The sequence below is a fragment of the Aureobasidium subglaciale genome (assembly GCF_000721755.1).
Source record: "Aureobasidium subglaciale EXF-2481 unplaced genomic scaffold scaffold_3, whole genome shotgun sequence".
Taxonomy (NCBI): Eukaryota; Fungi; Ascomycota; class Dothideomycetes; order Dothideales; family Saccotheciaceae; genus Aureobasidium; species Aureobasidium subglaciale.
Genome location: NW_013566992.1, coordinates 201,189 through 218,380, shown reverse-complemented (window position 1 = coordinate 218,380; position 17,192 = coordinate 201,189). Strand labels below are relative to the sequence as shown.

Below are 17,192 nucleotides of genomic sequence, written 5' to 3'. Positions count from 1 at the left end.
TTCTATGTTATGGACTTTGTTCCTCGCGCACTTGGACTTGGACGAGTCAATGTGCGATGTAAAACCCGTACCACTCGGAAATATACAGTCAAGACCTTAATCGGGAATGTACAAGCTGGTGGCAGCCAGGAATCCGGTATTCAAACTCAAAAGTCCCAGATCGCGTGATATACAAAATGGTCAGGGTGATACATGGACTTGTTCAGATCAACCACCTGAAATCCCTCCTAATTTCTCGATCGGCATAACATAGGTGCCAAACTGCATGCACACTAGAAACAGAGCATAACACGTCGCAAGTCAGACTTACAAAATGACTTCAGAACAGCCATGTCCACCACGGAAATAAAGCTCTCCCCCAATGTCCAGCGGACCAAGACTTTTGACCTGCCCTGTTCTTCTCAATCCAGCCGACTTGTTGCGAACAAGTATGAGGCAGGAGAGGCGTAGCTGCATAAAAGCAATATAACACACGCGAAGAGTCACGAATATGCAAGGGCCGAATTCTGTCCTCTTCCTGCAGATCTTGGAAGGGAAAGTTCATACTCCACCTTACTGCAGTAGTTGTATTTTGCTAACCGAAGTCGTATAGAGTGGATGAGAACGAACAACATAAGATTCGGTGATTTCTGTTAACAATTCATCAAGGGCTTAGTTTGCAATGTATGAGTTTAGCTGTATGAGACGAGTCACAGATTCTGCATCGAGGACTGGCAAAATCATACAATAAATCAGACAAAACAGCACTCACAACCGGAGTCACTGTCCTCGCGATGTCTCAGTCTCGAACGGCTCGGCAACAAAGGCAAAGTGAGCGGCCCTCGGGCGGCACGAACGGCCCTGCCCGGGAGACGGCAAATGGCGCACATGCCCCGTGCCAGCCAGTCCAGCCAAAAGGCGTACGTGCTTCCTTCACCCAACAGCCCTAGATATATTAATTTGGCGAGCGAACATCAACTCCCGTCTCTGAGCTTAGCCATGACCACCATGCGGGAACATTCACGAGAAGATGTCTCTTCAAACTTCACCAAAGTCGTCCTTGCGGGAGAATTTGCGAAAAGCTTGCGAGACACGACATGAATGTTTTGCATGCAAGTCTCTCCTTGCAGAACTTCTTGCAGTCAGATGAGGTGATGTTCAGATCATAGGAAGCAAGGGAAGAAGAAACAAGACAGCTCGAGTCGGGTGCCTGACCGACAGCCGCCATGCATGATGTTTGCATTGCTCTTTGTGCCACGAGGCTGGAATATATTGACATAACCGCAACCCTTTTCCCCATACGACACGATACGCACGTACGGTATTTTTTCGATAGTTTAGATGCACGATAATATAGGGAGGTGGGTTGGAAAGTGGTTGTTCGGAAGAAAAAGTGTCTATGCATGATACATTAAATATGCTTGACTGGACTTGCCGGGTCATGCTTTATGACAAATTAATTCAGTCAGGATCTGAAGAGCTATTGAGCGACAGCGAGGAGTGATATCTCTGCTTCTATGAGCTCTGGAGGCCGTTGGAGGCGAAGAAGTTCTGAACTACTTGGTATGCGCCGGTAGCTGTTTCACAAAGACGTTAGCATTTTGTCGCCCCCACGATATTCAACGTTCGTGCATATGAGACGACTTACCGTTGTAGTGAAAGTTGATTCCATGACCAGTGTTAGGGTGGATGTAGGCCTCGAACTTGCTGGCATGAGGGAATGCTTTACCAACTCCTGCAGGAATGCTAGCTGCAGCACCACCAGTTGCGAGACAGTCACCGCCGCAGTAGATGGTGTCTTGACGACCGGTGAGGACGAGAGCAGGACCTGTCAAAGGAGAGGTTGCAGGGGCTCCGTTACCGAGAGTGAAGATTTCTCCAAGAGTGACAGGCTGTTTTGTGCTCTCACCGTAGAGGCCAGCGCCAACATCGAAGTGTCCAGGGTATAGGAATGCGAATATGTTGGCCGTGAAATCGCTCCATGTCAGGTATCCAGTGGGCAGATTTTGCGCGACAGGTGCCACAGTAGCATTCCAGCCGTTGATGATGTCTCCAACTTCGGTAGTGGCGATGTCTTGCCAAAGCTCATCAGTCGAGAGGTTTATACCAACAGCACCAAGAGCAGACTGCAGGATTGAGAGGATGTTCTGACTGAGCCAAGAAGTATTGGTCTTGCTGCGAGAAACAGTCTGGTTACCGAAACGAAGAGGCTGATTGAGACGGGCAAGGTGCAGGTTCCAGTCAGCAAGAGTCTGGGCGAGCCAGGTACCGTTCATGGAAAAGCCAGTAAGCGCAACACCATCGGAGGAGCCAGGGTAAAGGGCTGTCAAGAGATAACTTTGGAGCGATCCGAAGCTGTGGCCGACTGGAATTGGTCAGTTTCACCATAAGGGATGAGACATGCTCCGCGTTACTCACCATGAACGACCTTGCCAAACTTCTGCTGAACCGAAGGGAAGGTACCATTGCGAAGCATTAAGGTGATCTCATGCAGAGCAGAAACCTCAGCAGGAGCCTGAACAATGTTGAGAGGGTCGGCGTGGGATGAGTTGCCAATGCCGAATCTGTCAATGGAGACAGTGTGGTAACCAGCGGCAACTGCAACATCAATATAAGAGTAGGCGTAGTTGTCGTAAGACAAATCCCAGTAGCTCTTGTCGAAACCAATACCGTGAGTCAAAACCTGAACGACAGGGTTGGTTTTCTTGTCGCCTTGAGGCTTGCAGTACTTGGCACTGATATTGTAGTGTCCGGTCACTGTCTGGAACCCGGTAGTGACAACATCGGTATAGTTCATGCCAATGTTGGTGAAATCGAGGGCGAACTTGGTGGCATCAAGATTCGATGTGAAGGTAGGAACGTCAAAGACGGCTTGTCTTGCGTTGATGTATACTGGAACTGTGACATTGGTACAGACTTTGGCTGCAGAGGCCACAGTTCCCACAAGGGCAAGAAGAGCGACGGAAGACATTGTGGAAACGAAAGACAGAGGACGTGAATGGTGAGCAGACTTATTGTGTAGGGGGACTGGCGAGATATTTATTGTTGACCGGAAGACTCTTGAATGGAAGTCACGGAAGAAAGCGTGACGTCAAATAGATAGTCACCATGTTCTAGTCTCACAGTGAGATGTCCATCAAAGGTTGACAGACAAGAACATGCTCGGCACAAGCAGAAGATCGGACATGCAGGTGAGGAAGGAGCGCATTGTGGATGCCATGGCCGCAGTCAAGACCATTAGCGTGCCGAAAGTCATAAGAAACCCTTCCGCCGGTGCTCAAGCGGCTGAACTTAAGCATAGTAAAAGGGTCCCTCGGAGCGTCATGTTCATGATTTGAGTGAGCGCGGCACGGCTGCTCAAACTTGAGGAAGTCGAGTCCTGACCACATGGTCTTAAGCGCGATTCCCAACGGGAATGACAAGGCCCACTACTGCTAACTCTTTCCAGGGAACAACGTGGGTAGAGGGGACATGCAGCTGCAACGACGGATAGTCAGATAGTCTACACAGGTCTCGCTCGCCTAAGCAGGTGTGCACGCCGGATCTCCACGCTATGACTGGTGGAAGAGGAGCGCGCGCAGTCAAAAGATTACCGAGCAGCAGTCAGATCATTACCTTTTACATCCGGATGATGACAATTAATGGACATTTTGAGTGACAATATGACATAAGCATCAGAACGACGTTGACACCTGATGGCGTGTCGATAGCGCAATTGCGAGCGGCATGTAGATGTGGCTCGCGTCAATTCAATCAAGACTTGATCAGAGGATCGGTTGGCTCGGCGGGTCAAGAGGATTAACAACAAGACGGAAGAGAAGCAAAGACACAAGCTAAAGAGCTCGAGAGCGAAATGAGGGGCAGGAAGGCGCAACCGATTGAAGCTAACAAGAAGGGCAGGAAGGAAGAAGGCTTGGCGTGTCGCAAAGCGCGGGAAAGGCCGCTGTCTTGGGAAGTTGCGTCTTCCCGAGCTGCGTCTCTAATGCGGGCTGGAACTGAGCACTTTGACACTATCAACTCCACTCACTGCTAGACCCCTTTACTGCTTTTATCACTATCAGATACGGCGTTTCTTGTGGTCTGTATTGCAGTACAAGCGAGATTGATTCTCACTCAAATTTACGGGCGTACGAAGCCACTGCCGTGTTTGCTGCACATCATCACGCCTCGACCAGGTCACCACGCGCGAAACGAACACAGCACCTCGAGTCCACTACACCATCTAGTCGATCGTATTCCGAGCACTCCTGAGTAATTTTCACTACACGTGGCCCCAACCTTTCTCCTTGCGCGATATTGCCGCGTCTACCGCCATGTCGAACCCGGTCTGGAACCCAGACAACATCACCGACGTCGCCGAATCAGTTGGCGTTGGCGCTCTCAACCACGAGGTCGTCACTCAACTAGCTCAGGATGTTGAATATCGCGTCAGTCAGATCTTGGAGGAAGCTCTCAAATTCATGCGCAATGCCAAGAGGACTACTTTGAGCACACAGGACATCTCACAAGCATTGCGCCTGCTTGATGTTGAGCCTCTCTATGGCTACGAAGCTACAAGACCTCTGCGCTTTGGCGAGGCATCCATAGGCCCTGGACAACCACTGTACTACGTCGAAGATGAGGAAATCGACTTTGAGAAGTTCATCAATGCGCCGCTACCAAAGGTGCCTCGCGAAATCTCTCTTACAGGTACGTGAATCGATACACAGGATACTCTTTCTGGCTGACACAACTTGTAGCACATTGGCTCGCCGTAGAAGGCGTCCAACCATCTATCCCGCAGAACCCTACCTCGGCCGATCAAAGACACCAGGAGCTTCTGCCCAAAGGCCCTGGCGCAAATCCGAATTTGGCTGCTATTGGCGGTAACGATAACATTGCTGTCAAGCCTCTGGTCAAGCATGTCATTTCAAAAGAGTTGCAACTATACTTTGAACGCATCTGCAGTGCTATCCTGGACGAGACCAACGAAGAGTTTCGCATCTCTGCATTCGCCAGCTTGCGCACAGATCCTGGTCTTCATCAACTGGTACCGTACTTTGTCCAGTTTGTCGCCGACAAGGTCACACACAATCTCAAGAGCTTGTTTGTTCTCAGACAGATGATGCAGCTACTGGCCGCTCTGCTTGAGAACCCAAGTCTATACATTGCTCCATACGTGGCTTCCTTAATTCCTCCAGTCCTAACATGTCTGATCGGAAAGCATCTTGGATCGACATCGGCAGACGGTCCAGAGGCACACTTCGCACTTCGCGATTTCTCCGCCTCACTGCTATCAGCTATTGCTAAGCAGTACGGTCAAACATCAGGCACTCTCAAACCTCGTATTGCACGCTCGTGTTTGAAGGACTTCCTCGACTCGCACAAGCCATTCGGTACACACTATGGAGCCATCCTCGGTCTGCGAGGCATCTCTGGAGCTGCAGGTGTTCGAACACTAATTCTGCCTAATCTCCAAGCTTACGACCAAGTGCTTAAGCAGGGCCTGGCGGACGAGCAAAAGAAGGATCAAGCGGAACGAGTCGCATTGGTACTTCTGCAATCCTTGGACCTTCTAGAACAACACTCGGCAAACATGACCAACGGACATCCAGAAGGTGCAGAATTGAAAGAACGCTTGACAGAGTCCATCGGCGAAGTACTTGGTGCACGGGTTTACGACAGTGGAAGGTCAGGGCTGATATCAGTTGTACTCGACAAGGACATGGCGGTGTAGAATTGCGCCAGACGTTTAGCGCCTCTTTTTTTTTAGTAAATGCATAGCGGCGTGGGGCTGATCAGGCACAACGAAAAAATCGGAGTTGGGGGATTTGCGGATCTTGCTTAGATATGATACCAGGACGATGGACTCGGCGTGTACAAAAGAAGCAGGCACTCCGGATTGAGGAGGAAGCATTGATGAAACAAGGTTCAAATGATTTGCGATCTGCTGTGAGACTCAAGAAAAGTGATGGATCTGTTGGTGGAAGCAGACAAAGTGGCTGGCGACGAGGTGCATAAGGTCGAGGATGAAGCAGGGCAGAATAGGCTTGCGCATGCAGTAGTGGAGTGGGTTCTGCCAATGTTCAGAAGTGGAGCAAACCTTGTGCACGAGGAAGCGGTTCATGTGAGGAGCGTGGTTGTGATGAGAGTTTATCTGATGATCTCAGAGTTCCTGCGGCAAGGGCATGGTTTATTATGGCAGAAAGCCCTGTAAGGGACACGAAAAGTATAAACAAAAAGTATGACAGGCCGCAAGGGACATGTTCACGAGAATAGAGACCATGTTGTTGACGGAGTAGATTGAGCTGAATTATGGAGTATTGACATTTGATGGGGCAGCTGGGAGGGCGGCACGGGTTGCAACAGGCTGGGGGGGGGATGCTTGGGAGGTTGGTTCAAGGGTTGGTTGTGATGTCGCACACGGCTGGCGCTTCGGAGTAAACAAATCAACACGCCCTGAACAACCATCAAACCTGGAACATATAGCTAATTGGTCTGCGACAGGCCACACAACACGAGGCCTGACAAGCGGTCGCATGAAGATTTTCTGATAATCATTTGACTTCCAAGCGTTTCCTGGTTCCTGACAGTCTGCGCGCAAAGACCGTTCATTCGTCATCTTAGAGCAGCGCGTTTCTGGTTTCTGGATGTCCAACGTAAACAAAGCAATCTCTTGACTGGATACTTCACACATATCAGCGCAACGACGTAATTGCGCAACATGGGTGGTCAATCGATACCCACAAAATTCCCATGCTGGTGCAAGGCCGTCTACTCATGGGGTGGAGAGGTGGGCAACAACATGGATGCGCTTCAGGAGCGCAACACGGACTGACCTTGTCTACAGACCAAGAAAGACCTGGGCTTCATTGAAGGCGACCTGATCGAGTGTCTCAACGCAGGAGATGGATCCTGGTGGATGGGTCGTCTAAGGCGCGACCGGCGCATGGTTGGCCTGTTCCCATCCAACTTTGTACAAGTGCTCGACGAGAAGTTCCAACCAGCTCCTATTCGCCGCAATGTTTCACCGCCTACGACCGTCGCATCGCCACAGAAGTCCAAGAGCGTCTTCCGTAAGCCTTTCCAAGGATACAAAGAGTTTGGATACCGCGATGATGGTTGCAATTCGAGAGGCAGCACACCGGAGGACAGGCCGGTCAAGAAGAAGTTCAGCCCATACTCGAGCATGAAGACGGCAAAGGCTCCTGGATCAGACAAGAAAGCACAATCATCACCGCTCAAGGAGGAGTCGACGTTCCGTGTACCTTCACCACTACCACGCGCTTCACCCAGCAGGCCGCCTTCTCCTGGAGACATGTACAGAGCCTCTTCCCCAGCACCTACCACCTTATACCGCTCAGTTTCTCCCGCTCCTTCAGCATTCTACCGCCCGACATCGCCGGCTCCTTCCGCCATGTACAGAACCTCATCACCAGCACCGTCAGCCATGTACAGAGCCAGTTCACCTGCTCCTTCCGCCATGTATCGTCCGGTCTCACCAAGTCCTCAAGGAATATACCGCCCAGTATCGCCCAACCCGACACCAATGTACAACGGCCACGTCTCGCCTAATGCCGCCATGTATCGTGCCGCCTCTCCCAATACAAACGCCGATCTTTACAGTAGAGCCGCTTCTCCCAATCCATACCGAGCAGTGTCGCCAGCGCCTTTCCATCAAGGAAACTCGCCCTATCGAGGACCATCTCCTGCTCCCTCTCAGTTCCACCACTCCCCGTCTCCATCTCCCACGCCTACGCCCATGGCAGGTGACGGACAGTACCAAGCCTACAGACCCCCACAAGACTATGATTACTTCAGAGCTGCTTCTCCAATACCTTCTGCACCTATGCGTCACATCTCACGGCAACCCTCGCCTGTGCCACAAGACGATGCTTCTTCACCTCCGCCTCCCGCACCGCCGCCTCACCGTATCCTGCATCAACAGAGCAAGCCTGTTTCTCCTCGCGCTTCACACGAGTCTGATCTCAACAATGGCTATGTCACACCTGGCGGCCATTCTAGAGACGGTCAGTCTTCCGGCATGACCCCTTCGCCATTACGCGACGCCATGGCTGATGTCATGTCTTCTCTTCACGATATGAGCAGTGTGGCTGGAAGATCGTCACCCGCCCCTGGACCTGAGAGTCCGAATGGTGGAATCTGGTCGCCTGATGCTTTCGATCTGATACGTTCCAGATCCGCTCACCAGGCCAGAGCAAAGTCGGCCATGGACACATATCGTAGAGAAGCAAGTCCAGGCAGACTGGCAAATGTACAGGAAGACTCAGATTCGATTCCTTCCCTGCCACCTTCAAGAGATGGGCCTCCTGCTCTGGATGAGTATGTCTCACGCATGGAGAGTCGACTGAGAAGAACAAAGTCAACTGGTGGCGATCTAGAAACTATTGGAGGTGCTGTTCAGTATGACAACAGACCCACAACGGCCAGCAGTCAGAGTAGTTCGGGTAGTCTCCGTTTCAGCTCTCAGGTCCCTAGTCCACGGAAGTCTGCATACGAGGTTGCGACCAGACAACAACTTCGCAGAACACAGACCAGCAAAACAAATGCCACTAGCTCCTCCTCAGGTACTAACAGCACTTCTACAGCCAGTACGACTAGTACTCAACTCACAAGTGTGAGTATCATGAGTGGTCATTCTGCTGGTGCCTTCAGCGCCACTAGTGCTGGTAGCTTTGCTAGGCGCAAGTGGGGCTTGACTGGCAGTGTGAAAGGCAGACGACCACTGAGCGCTTTGAGCTCGAGATCATACGGCGATCTTCGCGGAGAATTTGGCAGGGATGAGAGACCTAAGACGGCAATGCAATCACGACCCCAATCTCCAGAGACTGGTATCAGCTTCCACTCGAGTCACGCTACGCAACCTGCTCCAACTCCTGTCGCTGACTGGACGACTAATCCATTCGAAACTGCAGGAGTTCTAGGAGGTCTTTCTGCGCCCAAGGCCAAGAAGAGTGGCTTCTTCAGAAAGATGATCGACACAGCCAAGACGACCGCAAAGACTGGAGCTGCCAATGCAAGAAGTACAATCGCATCCGGAAGACCACCAAGCAGAGCAGAATCCCCGAGAAAGAGCATTATATCCGATGGTGTCACTGCTATAGCTGGTGGTATGCCTGGTTCACCACCTGCGCTCACATCCACCGCACATCGCGACATGGGTCTGGGAGGTGGTGATGGTTGGATGCAAGTGAGACGCGATGTCAACCGTTCCAACTCGCTCAGCAGGAATGAGAGGATTGAACGCGTTGAGCGTTGTGAGATGATGGACGTGCTTGTCCTGAACCCCGTTGAAGAATTGCTTGAACGTACCGAAGGCGATGAGGGACTTGACGGACTGGCCATTACCGAACCGACCGACTTCGTTGCTCCAAGTCTGGGTCTGGTTGACAAGGGTACAAGGTTCATCTCAGCTCTCCCTCAGATGATCACACCAACATCATTGGCACAGAGCTATCTTTGCCGACCTTACCGCAGCGATGTACAACGTCTTCGAGCCGTCTTCACCTGGACCGCCGAACGTATAACATGGGAGGAAGATTTCGAAGGCCAGATTGACACCAGACGTGTATTGCAGACCAAGCGCGGCTGTAGCGAGGAAATTGCCGTTCTTGTACGCGATCTTTGCTCCGCAGTTGGTCTCCATGCTGAAGTTGTCCGCGGGTACCTCAAGGGCCCAGGAGAACGACTCGACCTGGAGACTATTGCTAGAGCCAACCACTTCTGGAACGCTGTGATCATCGACGGCGAATGGCGTATCATGGATTGCTCTCTGGCAAATCCTACCAACCCGAAGCGTAATTCTTACAGCTCAGCGAACAACACAGTTGCAGATCACTGGTTCTTCCTCACCCGACCCATGGAGATATGCTTCACTCACATTCCTCTTCTTCCCGAACAGCAGCACATCGTACCACCTGTTCCTCACGAAGTACTCATATCACTTCCATGCGCTTGTCCTCCCTACTTTCGCCATAACATTGAGCTCGCTAACTACGACACCTCTATCGCTTATCTGGAGAATCTGGAGATGGCCCACCTCCAACTTACGGTACCTGAAGATGTCGAGATCGTTGCCGAGGTCGAAGCCCGCGCTTTCGCTCGTGATATGGACGGTGACTTGTTCGAATCTGGTGATGTGACTAGGAAAATTGCTCTTGCACAACCCACATGGATTGGTGGTAGAAAGAGCTATGTCGTCAAAGCTCTGCTTCCTGGTGACGAAGGCGAAGGTGTACTGAAAGTCTACGCTGGCAAAAGAGGTCTTATGCACAGCATCAAGGACAACCCACACGCTCTCGCTCTCGCAGTCCCACTTCTACACACTGGACAAAATCCTCCGTACACTTTCCTGACTCGTCATCCTACACCCCACGCGCAACGCCATGATCTCTATGTTGCACAACCTCAATGTGCCCGCTTGGTGATCAACAACACTTTTGTCTTTTGCGTACGCCAACATCCATCATCACTCTCCCGTTTCTCGCCCGACACATGGGGAGGCTCCAACAACACTGCCTCCAGCCGCGGAAGAAGCAACTCAGCATTGGGTCTCCGCTCCACCTCACCTGCCCCCTACGCTCGTCCATCTTCCGCGATGTCGATGGCCTCCTCCTCAGCAGGCATATCCCACACCGGCTCCATGATGTCAGAAGCATCCACCATGTCAGACAAACAGACCAAACCCGCCAAACTGGCCATCCAATCTCCTTCTGGTAAAATCATCAGATTCACGAGAAAGCAGGAATATGGTGGCAGTAATCCTGGCAGAGCAGAAGAAGACGAAGGCATGGGAAGTACTTGGGAGACTGTCATCAAAGTTGGTGAAAGAGGTGTTTATCGCGGTTTGGTGTTGGCTGATCGTAGTGCGAGATGGTGTGTTTTTGCAGAGTGGGAATGTGTTTGATCTGACTGCGTTGTTTTGTTTCTACGGCTTTTCTGTTCGAACCTGGCGTTCTGTTGTACGATATCTTTGGAGCATTGTAGGAGTTTCAGATGATCTGGTTTCGGTCTGGGAAGGACTTTGTAGCATGTCATCGTTGTAATACTAGAGTATGGCGCTATTCCAGTCCCTCTCTGTCTTGTCTCTGTTTCGATTCTGTTTTCCTTCCAGGTCGTTCTTTTATCCATGTCGGCTTCTCTTTTCAATTTTGAATCCTCACAGGCAATTGTGCGAGCTTACGAGGTCTAGAGGCATCAGTCATGTCTTTGGCCGGAGTCCCGGAAGGCGCTTTACTGGGAAGCCGCGAACAGGTCAAGATTGATGTCTTGCGTCATGCTACGAGGGAGTGTTCCTTCCTTCTCCAGAAGTGACGCTCACGCTTGCACCTCCGAGAGCTGTAGACTCAATCAGATGCCAGCCTTCCTGCTCACCTCCAATCCACCCGGACTCGCCATTTTCATACCACCCACAAATCCACCAAGGCCACTCTCAACAAGTATTCATCATGGAACATTCTACCATATCTCAGGGATCCCCTCACCTGAAGTCTTCACCTCCACCAGCAGTGCACCAGACACTTCCCGAGACAGAAGTCCAACCCTCAAAAGAACGCTCTCCTGAAATTCCAACTGGCTCCAATACCGGAATGCAACTCGACGATCCAACAGATGTTCTCAGTCAGCCTGCACATCAACAAGACTTCCAGCTTTTTCCCGAGAACGTCAGTCCGCAGCTCGCAATAGGTGCATTGACGGAGCGCTTGATATCGATTTCTGCAAGTAGAGACGAGATCCAACGTCATCATGGAGAGATCAACCGTATCCAGCAAGAGCACAAAGACACGCTACTGGGACTACTCAAAGAGCAAATGGAGCAGACCAAGTACATCTTCGCTGCAAGACATGTCAAGTCCGCGGATCCTAGCATTCGAGACTCGACGATACTTGACCTTCAGTCGTCTGCTGCTCAAATATCAGGAGGGGGCCCCAGTCAAGAGACAGATTTTGTCAATCACGAGGTGGGAGCGAAAGTTGTCAAGGCTGGAGGTAATCGCCATCCGCCCCAACCTGGACAATTGCAGAGAATGATCGTCTCGCAAGACAGTCAAATACAGGCCCCTTTGCCTTTCACTCCTCTCAACACCGTCTCTGCCCCTAAGCGTAGTCCTCCTTCTGCTGGCTAATATCTTCCCTAAAAACGCAGGCGTACATCAGGCGATTACCCAACGCACATGCAGAAAGACGGGTCATCTCCAATACCGCTACTCGACAAGCCCCTGGAACCCATGGTCTGGGAACAAGGACCAACGATTCACGTCCCAGACAACAGCTTACGAGACTTTGAGGCCCCATGGACCGTATGGATCGAAAACAATCGAGTGTGTCACGATATTGTTGTGGAAGAAACACGAGAGAAAGTGATTTAGTCAATGCTTCACAACCAAGCGAGTGTAGCTAGAACTTTGGGGATAGCTTAGCAGGGCCCCAATGACAACGAAAACTGTGCTATGTACGAAGAAGTGGAGAATTTGCTTGCAGGAATTGCTACGACACTTTCCGCATCTGTATGCGTTGGAGTGAGGACAAGAAAGGAACGGAGCTCTTGAGACTGCCTACAGCCGCTGGAATGATGAATGTGGTCAGTCTCTGGAGTTTTGTTCGCGGACGTGACACCCAGTCAAGCGGTGACCTATTGCTGTGGCACGGAGAGTGTTAGCGCTGGACGATGGCAATATTCGATGGACGGTGTCATGTTCCTCTTGTACTGGACTGGAGCCATCACATTCGTTGACCACTGGTGGACTGCCCGAGTTAGGAAAATCATGACTGGCTTTGGTTCATGCACGTACACACCGTGCAGGGGTCAAAGATGGAGAATTCGCTGGAGCCATCAATTGACGAGTAGATGTCATATTCGTTCATTCCCAAAACAAAGAAGAGATATATTGTTGTCACAATAAACCCTGTTCTTTCTCAGCAATTCTACTTGTTCATCAGATCCTCACACCAACAATCTCCTCCCAATCAGGCGTGACGACAAACTTTCCCCTCACCTGTCCTAAGCCCATGACTTCACCACCGAAAGCACCTTCTTCCTCTTCTTGTTCCTTCTCCTTGCCTTTGCCACCTTCCACATCGCTTTTATCATTGAACTTTGCAACAACGGCATCTTGCAAGAACTGTACATCAGTTCCCATGCCTACTTGCAGAGATGTGCCGCCCCAGTCTAAAGTCGTGCGGCCGGATGCATGAACGCGGAGTTTTCCGACTAGACCGTGAGGGAAGGGATTATGCATCTGTCCTGCAGATTGCGGAACATTCGCCGCTTGTTTCGCGGCAGGTTTCGAAGTAGCAGAATCCACATCAATAGGTGTTTCTGCCGTATGCGGTGTCTTCTTGGATAGAGTTGGAGATTGAGGTTCTGGCTTTACAGTCGCTGTAGCCAATGAGGGCAAGATGGGAGGGAATTGGAAGAGATAGACACGATCTGTGCGACGATCTGGTGGTGGGTTTGCAGATGCACCGTTTTGTGTGGGAAGAGATGAAGTGGCGTCGACGCCGTCTGTGAGATCTTGCTCTTCTGTTACTGCTCCTTCCGACATTTTTACATCGCCTTCGGTGTCTTTTTGTGCTGTTGTGGGAGGTGTGGAAGGTAAAGTGATTTCTCCGAGTTCTTGACGGATGATTTCGAGATCGAGATGATGGCGTTCCCATTCTCGGCGCTCTTCTTGTGTTTGCAGTGCTGGTGCTTCAGTGGGTAGACCGTGTCTTCTAATCGGAGCTTTACCCTTGTTCTTTCGTCTTGTTTCTGGACTTGCGGATTCTTTGATCGCAATATCGGAGGCTGCTGGTAAAGGAGCAGCTGTGATTGTGGAAGCATCTTCAGGCTCGGGTTTTATGGTTGCTTCGTCGTCGGAACTGTCTTCCCAGGCTCCTTTCCATCTTCTTTCGCTGCGGACTACTTGGACTTCTTTGGTGCGTTGTTTTCCGCGTGTTAGTTCGGGGGAGGCGGTACGTTCTTTCGTTGTAGCCTTTTCTCCTGAGGATTCTGTGGTTGTAGGTTTCGAGGCTTCGGCGGCTGCTTTTGCTTTTGTGGCGTCTGTTGCTACGGGCTTTTCTCGTTCGCGGTGCTCGACGCGGTTGACGCGGACGGGAGCCATGCCGGAGTTTGTGGCTGCCGTATCTTGTTCGTCATCGCTGAGGAGGTTGATGAAGTCGATGTCTTTGCGGGGACCTTCGTCTGCTTCGTCGAGGTCGGAGGAGATGTAGCCGCCGTCCTCGATGTTTGGGTTTGCGTATGAGGAGCCTCCTTCACTCTTAATGCGAGGACCTCCGCTACCACCACTACCGCCGCCGCCACCACCACCACCACCACCTCCTCCTCCTCCATAACCACCTCCGCCTCCACCACCAAAGCCTCCACCCGGTGGTCTTCTGCCTCCACGGAATCCAGCATCAGCAGCGACTTGGCCGGCTGAGAAGGGACCACTGGCAACGACATCCCTAATAGTCCTCTCACTGTCACCCATAAATCCACCTCTTGCTTTACCACCTCCTCTTCCTCGTCCTCTATCACCTCTTCCTCGTCCAGCTCTCTTGGCATCTCTCAATGCAGCTCTTGCTTCCTCTGCCTTTTTCGCATTCACCTCTTTCTGCATAGCTTCTCTGTCTTCTTTACTTCTTCTCACGGCCTTTGGTGCAGGGATGATCGGTTTCTTTCCACGTGCTGAAGGTGCTGGCGACGCTGATGCGCCTCCACGACGTACCGAAGCTACACGTTTGATAGGAGCTGGTGCTGGAGGAGCTTCTGCGGTTGAAGAAGATGCTGTTGCTTCGGGAGCCATGGTTGCGACGGGTGCTGCTGTCATTTGCGCTACAGGTGCTGGCGTTGCAGTGTCTGATGTAGGAGCTGCGTCGGGCATGGGTTGATCTGTTGGCGTAGAGTCGGATGTTGTTGTAGCAGCGACTGCACCTCCTCGTCCTCCTCTACCCCCTCTTCCCCCTCTTGTGCCCGTTGGGCGAGCTCTGCCCGAAGCCGTCTTGGGCGGCATTTTGACGTCTTTGTGCCCTGATCTGTAGATAAATCGGCCTTGTTATCAAGTATCGAGAAGCTTCCAGTGATTGAACAGCGACTGATTGTGGAAGCCAGTGACGAGTATATGTCGGTGATTTGTCAAGTCGAATGCGCCGAGGGAAGAGGAATATTCGAGGTTCCTGATAAATTTATCCAACAAAGCAGCGACGGACTTTGCGGGGAAAAGAGACATGCCAAGCTTCATGCTCTTTCCTCGTGGTTGCACGCCGTCACCCTGTCGAGAATGGTCACAACACATTTGCTCGGAACTTTGTCTTCCCGGCCTATATTGCCATGATATCGAGGTGTAGAGATTCATCTATTCAACGAGCCATTCAACAAGCTGCAAGGCGCTCATTGTCAGGTCATGTATGGAAACCTCACGAAACGGACGAAAGACATCCGAGGATAAGCTTCCCAAGCGGGGACTGGCTACATCATCGGTATGCCATGCAATTACAAATGCAAAGGGATCATCCAAAGCATACATATACTCCTTGTAAGGTCCTCGGCTAGGTTTTTCCTCCTGCTTCTTGCTTCTTGCTTCTTGCTTCTCACTATCTTACCTGTAATCGCACGATTTCAATATCCAACATGGCCGACTACGCCCAAGTTCCATCAACCGCAAAGGTTCAACCCAAGCCTTACAAGGTGGAAATCGATGCCAATGACATTCAATCTATGAAACACTTGCTCGCTCACTCCAGGATTGGTCCTGCGACCTACGAAAATCAACAAAAAGATCGTAGATTCGGTATGAACAGAGACTGGCTCATCGAAGCCAAGAAGCATTGGGAAGGCGCCTATGACTGGTAACATCCCCCCCGATCAACAACTGCGCTGGACGATAGAGCAAAGACTAATCGAAACCGCAACAAAAACAGGAGAAGATGCGAGCAAAAAATAAACTCATTCCCAAACTTCACAATCCCCATAACAGACGATCAAGGCTCAGACTTCACCATCCACTTCATCGCCCTCTTCTCCAAAAACCCCAATGCGATCCCCCTAGCCTTTTTCCACGGCTGGCCCGGCAGCATCCTAGAATTCCTGGACATGCTTTCAGTCATCAAGAAACAGTATCCTGATCCTGCTGACTTGCCTTATCATATCATCGTTCCTTCATTGCCAGGGTATGCGTTTTCTTCTTCTCCACCGGTGGATAGAGATTTCAAGGCTGAGCATATGGCGCCTGTTATGGATGCTTTGATGCAGGCGTTGGGTTTTGGGGATGGGTATATTGCTCAAGGAGGGGACCTTGGGAGTTTTATTGCTAGACAGTTGGGTGTGGAGAGTGGGGCTTGTAAAGGTATGTTTTTCCCCTATTCTACAAAAGTGTGAGGAGTTCATGGTACTAACGATGTTGGTTTGTGATAGCTTTCCACAGTAAGTTTTCCTGCATCTAAAAGGCTCTTATACCGCCCGATACTTGGGAGTTACTGATTTTATTGCTCTAGTCAACCTCTACACACTTCCTCCACCTTCTAACGCTGACTCCCTCCACATCTCCGATCTTGAGAAAAAGGGACTCGAGCGTGGAAAAGCATTCCGTGACTCTGGCTCTGCATATGCAATGGAACACGGCACCCGCACAGCAACAATCGGCCTCACGCTGTCTTCCTCACCTCTGGCTCTACTCTCTTGGATCGGCGAAAAGTTCCTAGAGTGGACAGATGAAGACCCCAGTGTTGACGAGATACTCGACTCGGTATCTTTGTATTGGTTGACAGATACTTATGCTAGATGCATCTATCCTTATCGCAGTGTGAGTTCTCCCTCCCGACTCCATTCCCCTCTCCTCCTCCTCCTTCTTTACTGACCCTTGTCCAAAGCTTTTCGGCTCCCAAGCTCCCAGCGGCCAAAACCCTCGCTTCCGACAACCGAGCAAGAAACCTCAAGGCTACTCCTATTTCCCCAAGGAAATCTCTCCCACACCAATTTCTTGGGTCAAGGAGACTGGAAACTTTGCCTTTACCAATTCTCATGAGAAGGGTGGGCATTTTGCTGCTATGGAGAAGCCAGAAGAGCTTTGGGGTGATGTTGAGAATTTTGTCAAGGAGGCTTGGGGAAAGGAGAAGGGTGGGAGCAAGATGTAGAGGATGATGTAGCGAGATAGTTTTGGTTGCTTCGAGTATTATATGCATTCATGGTATATCTATGTTGGTTTGAGCGATGCGTGACGCTCTTGAAGTTGTGT

The 17,192-nt window shown here is 51.0% G+C and overlaps 7 protein-coding genes across 7 annotated transcripts; 4 read left to right on the top strand and 3 right to left on the bottom strand.

The window, feature by feature from the left end:
• Positions 1 to 1,494: 1,494 nt before the first annotated feature.
• Positions 1,495 to 2,950, bottom strand: AUEXF2481DRAFT_2162 (uncharacterized protein; the record flags this gene model as incomplete). Its single annotated transcript, XM_013491153.1, has 3 exons — positions 1,495 to 1,556; positions 1,628 to 2,344; positions 2,398 to 2,950. 3 exons carry the CDS (start codon positions 2,948 to 2,950, stop codon positions 1,495 to 1,497), a joined length of 1,332 nt encoding a protein of 443 aa, XP_013346607.1.
• A 1,342-nt stretch (positions 2,951 to 4,292) lies between these two features.
• Positions 4,293 to 5,695, top strand: AUEXF2481DRAFT_62691 (uncharacterized protein; the record flags this gene model as incomplete). The annotated part of the gene is made up of 2 exons (XM_013491487.1): positions 4,293 to 4,668; positions 4,719 to 5,695. The coding sequence occupies 2 exons, from the start codon at positions 4,293 to 4,295 to the stop codon at positions 5,693 to 5,695; spliced, it is 1,353 nt and encodes a 450-aa protein (XP_013346941.1).
• Positions 5,696 to 6,223: 528 nt separating this feature from the next.
• Positions 6,224 to 6,800, bottom strand: AUEXF2481DRAFT_472031 (uncharacterized protein). Its single transcript, XM_013491572.1, has one exon. The coding sequence runs from the start codon at positions 6,653 to 6,655 to the stop codon at positions 6,272 to 6,274; it is 384 nt and encodes a 127-aa protein (XP_013347026.1). The 5' UTR covers positions 6,656 to 6,800; the 3' UTR covers positions 6,224 to 6,271.
• AUEXF2481DRAFT_46022 (uncharacterized protein) lies at positions 6,683 to 10,885 on the top strand (the record flags this gene model as incomplete). Its single annotated transcript, XM_013491455.1, has 2 exons — positions 6,683 to 6,751; positions 6,809 to 10,885. The coding sequence occupies 2 exons, from the start codon at positions 6,683 to 6,685 to the stop codon at positions 10,883 to 10,885; spliced, it is 4,146 nt and encodes a 1,381-aa protein (XP_013346909.1).
• A 462-nt stretch (positions 10,886 to 11,347) lies between these two features.
• On the top strand, positions 11,348 to 12,126 carry AUEXF2481DRAFT_36700 (uncharacterized protein). The gene has a single exon (XM_013491354.1). It carries the CDS (start codon positions 11,427 to 11,429, stop codon positions 12,102 to 12,104), a length of 678 nt encoding a protein of 225 aa, XP_013346808.1. The 5' UTR covers positions 11,348 to 11,426; the 3' UTR covers positions 12,105 to 12,126.
• A 362-nt stretch (positions 12,127 to 12,488) lies between these two features.
• On the bottom strand, positions 12,489 to 14,581 carry AUEXF2481DRAFT_471988 (uncharacterized protein). The gene is made up of 3 exons (XM_013491571.1): positions 14,330 to 14,581; positions 12,933 to 14,265; positions 12,489 to 12,884 (listed from the first exon to the last, which is right to left on the bottom strand). The coding sequence occupies exons 2-3, from the start codon at positions 14,079 to 14,081 to the stop codon at positions 12,873 to 12,875; spliced, it is 1,161 nt and encodes a 386-aa protein (XP_013347025.1). The 5' UTR covers positions 14,082 to 14,265; positions 14,330 to 14,581; the 3' UTR covers positions 12,489 to 12,872.
• A 1,008-nt stretch (positions 14,582 to 15,589) lies between these two features.
• Positions 15,590 to 17,091, top strand: AUEXF2481DRAFT_2157 (uncharacterized protein; the record flags this gene model as incomplete). Its single annotated transcript, XM_013491152.1, has 5 exons — positions 15,590 to 15,807; positions 15,880 to 16,304; positions 16,373 to 16,381; positions 16,453 to 16,760; positions 16,828 to 17,091. The coding sequence occupies 5 exons, from the start codon at positions 15,590 to 15,592 to the stop codon at positions 17,089 to 17,091; spliced, it is 1,224 nt and encodes a 407-aa protein (XP_013346606.1).
• Positions 17,092 to 17,192: the final 101 nt, after the last annotated feature.

Coding starts and splice junctions, on each gene's coding strand:
- AUEXF2481DRAFT_472031 (XM_013491572.1), bottom strand. CDS start 6,655: ATGTGTGAAGTATCCAGTCAAGAGATTGCTTTGTTTACGTTGGACATC.
- AUEXF2481DRAFT_36700 (XM_013491354.1), top strand. CDS start 11,427: ATGGAACATTCTACCATATCTCAGGGATCCCCTCACCTGAAGTCTTCA.
- AUEXF2481DRAFT_471988 (XM_013491571.1), bottom strand. CDS start 14,081: ATGGCTCCCGTCCGCGTCAACCGCGTCGAGCACCGCGAACGAGAAAAG.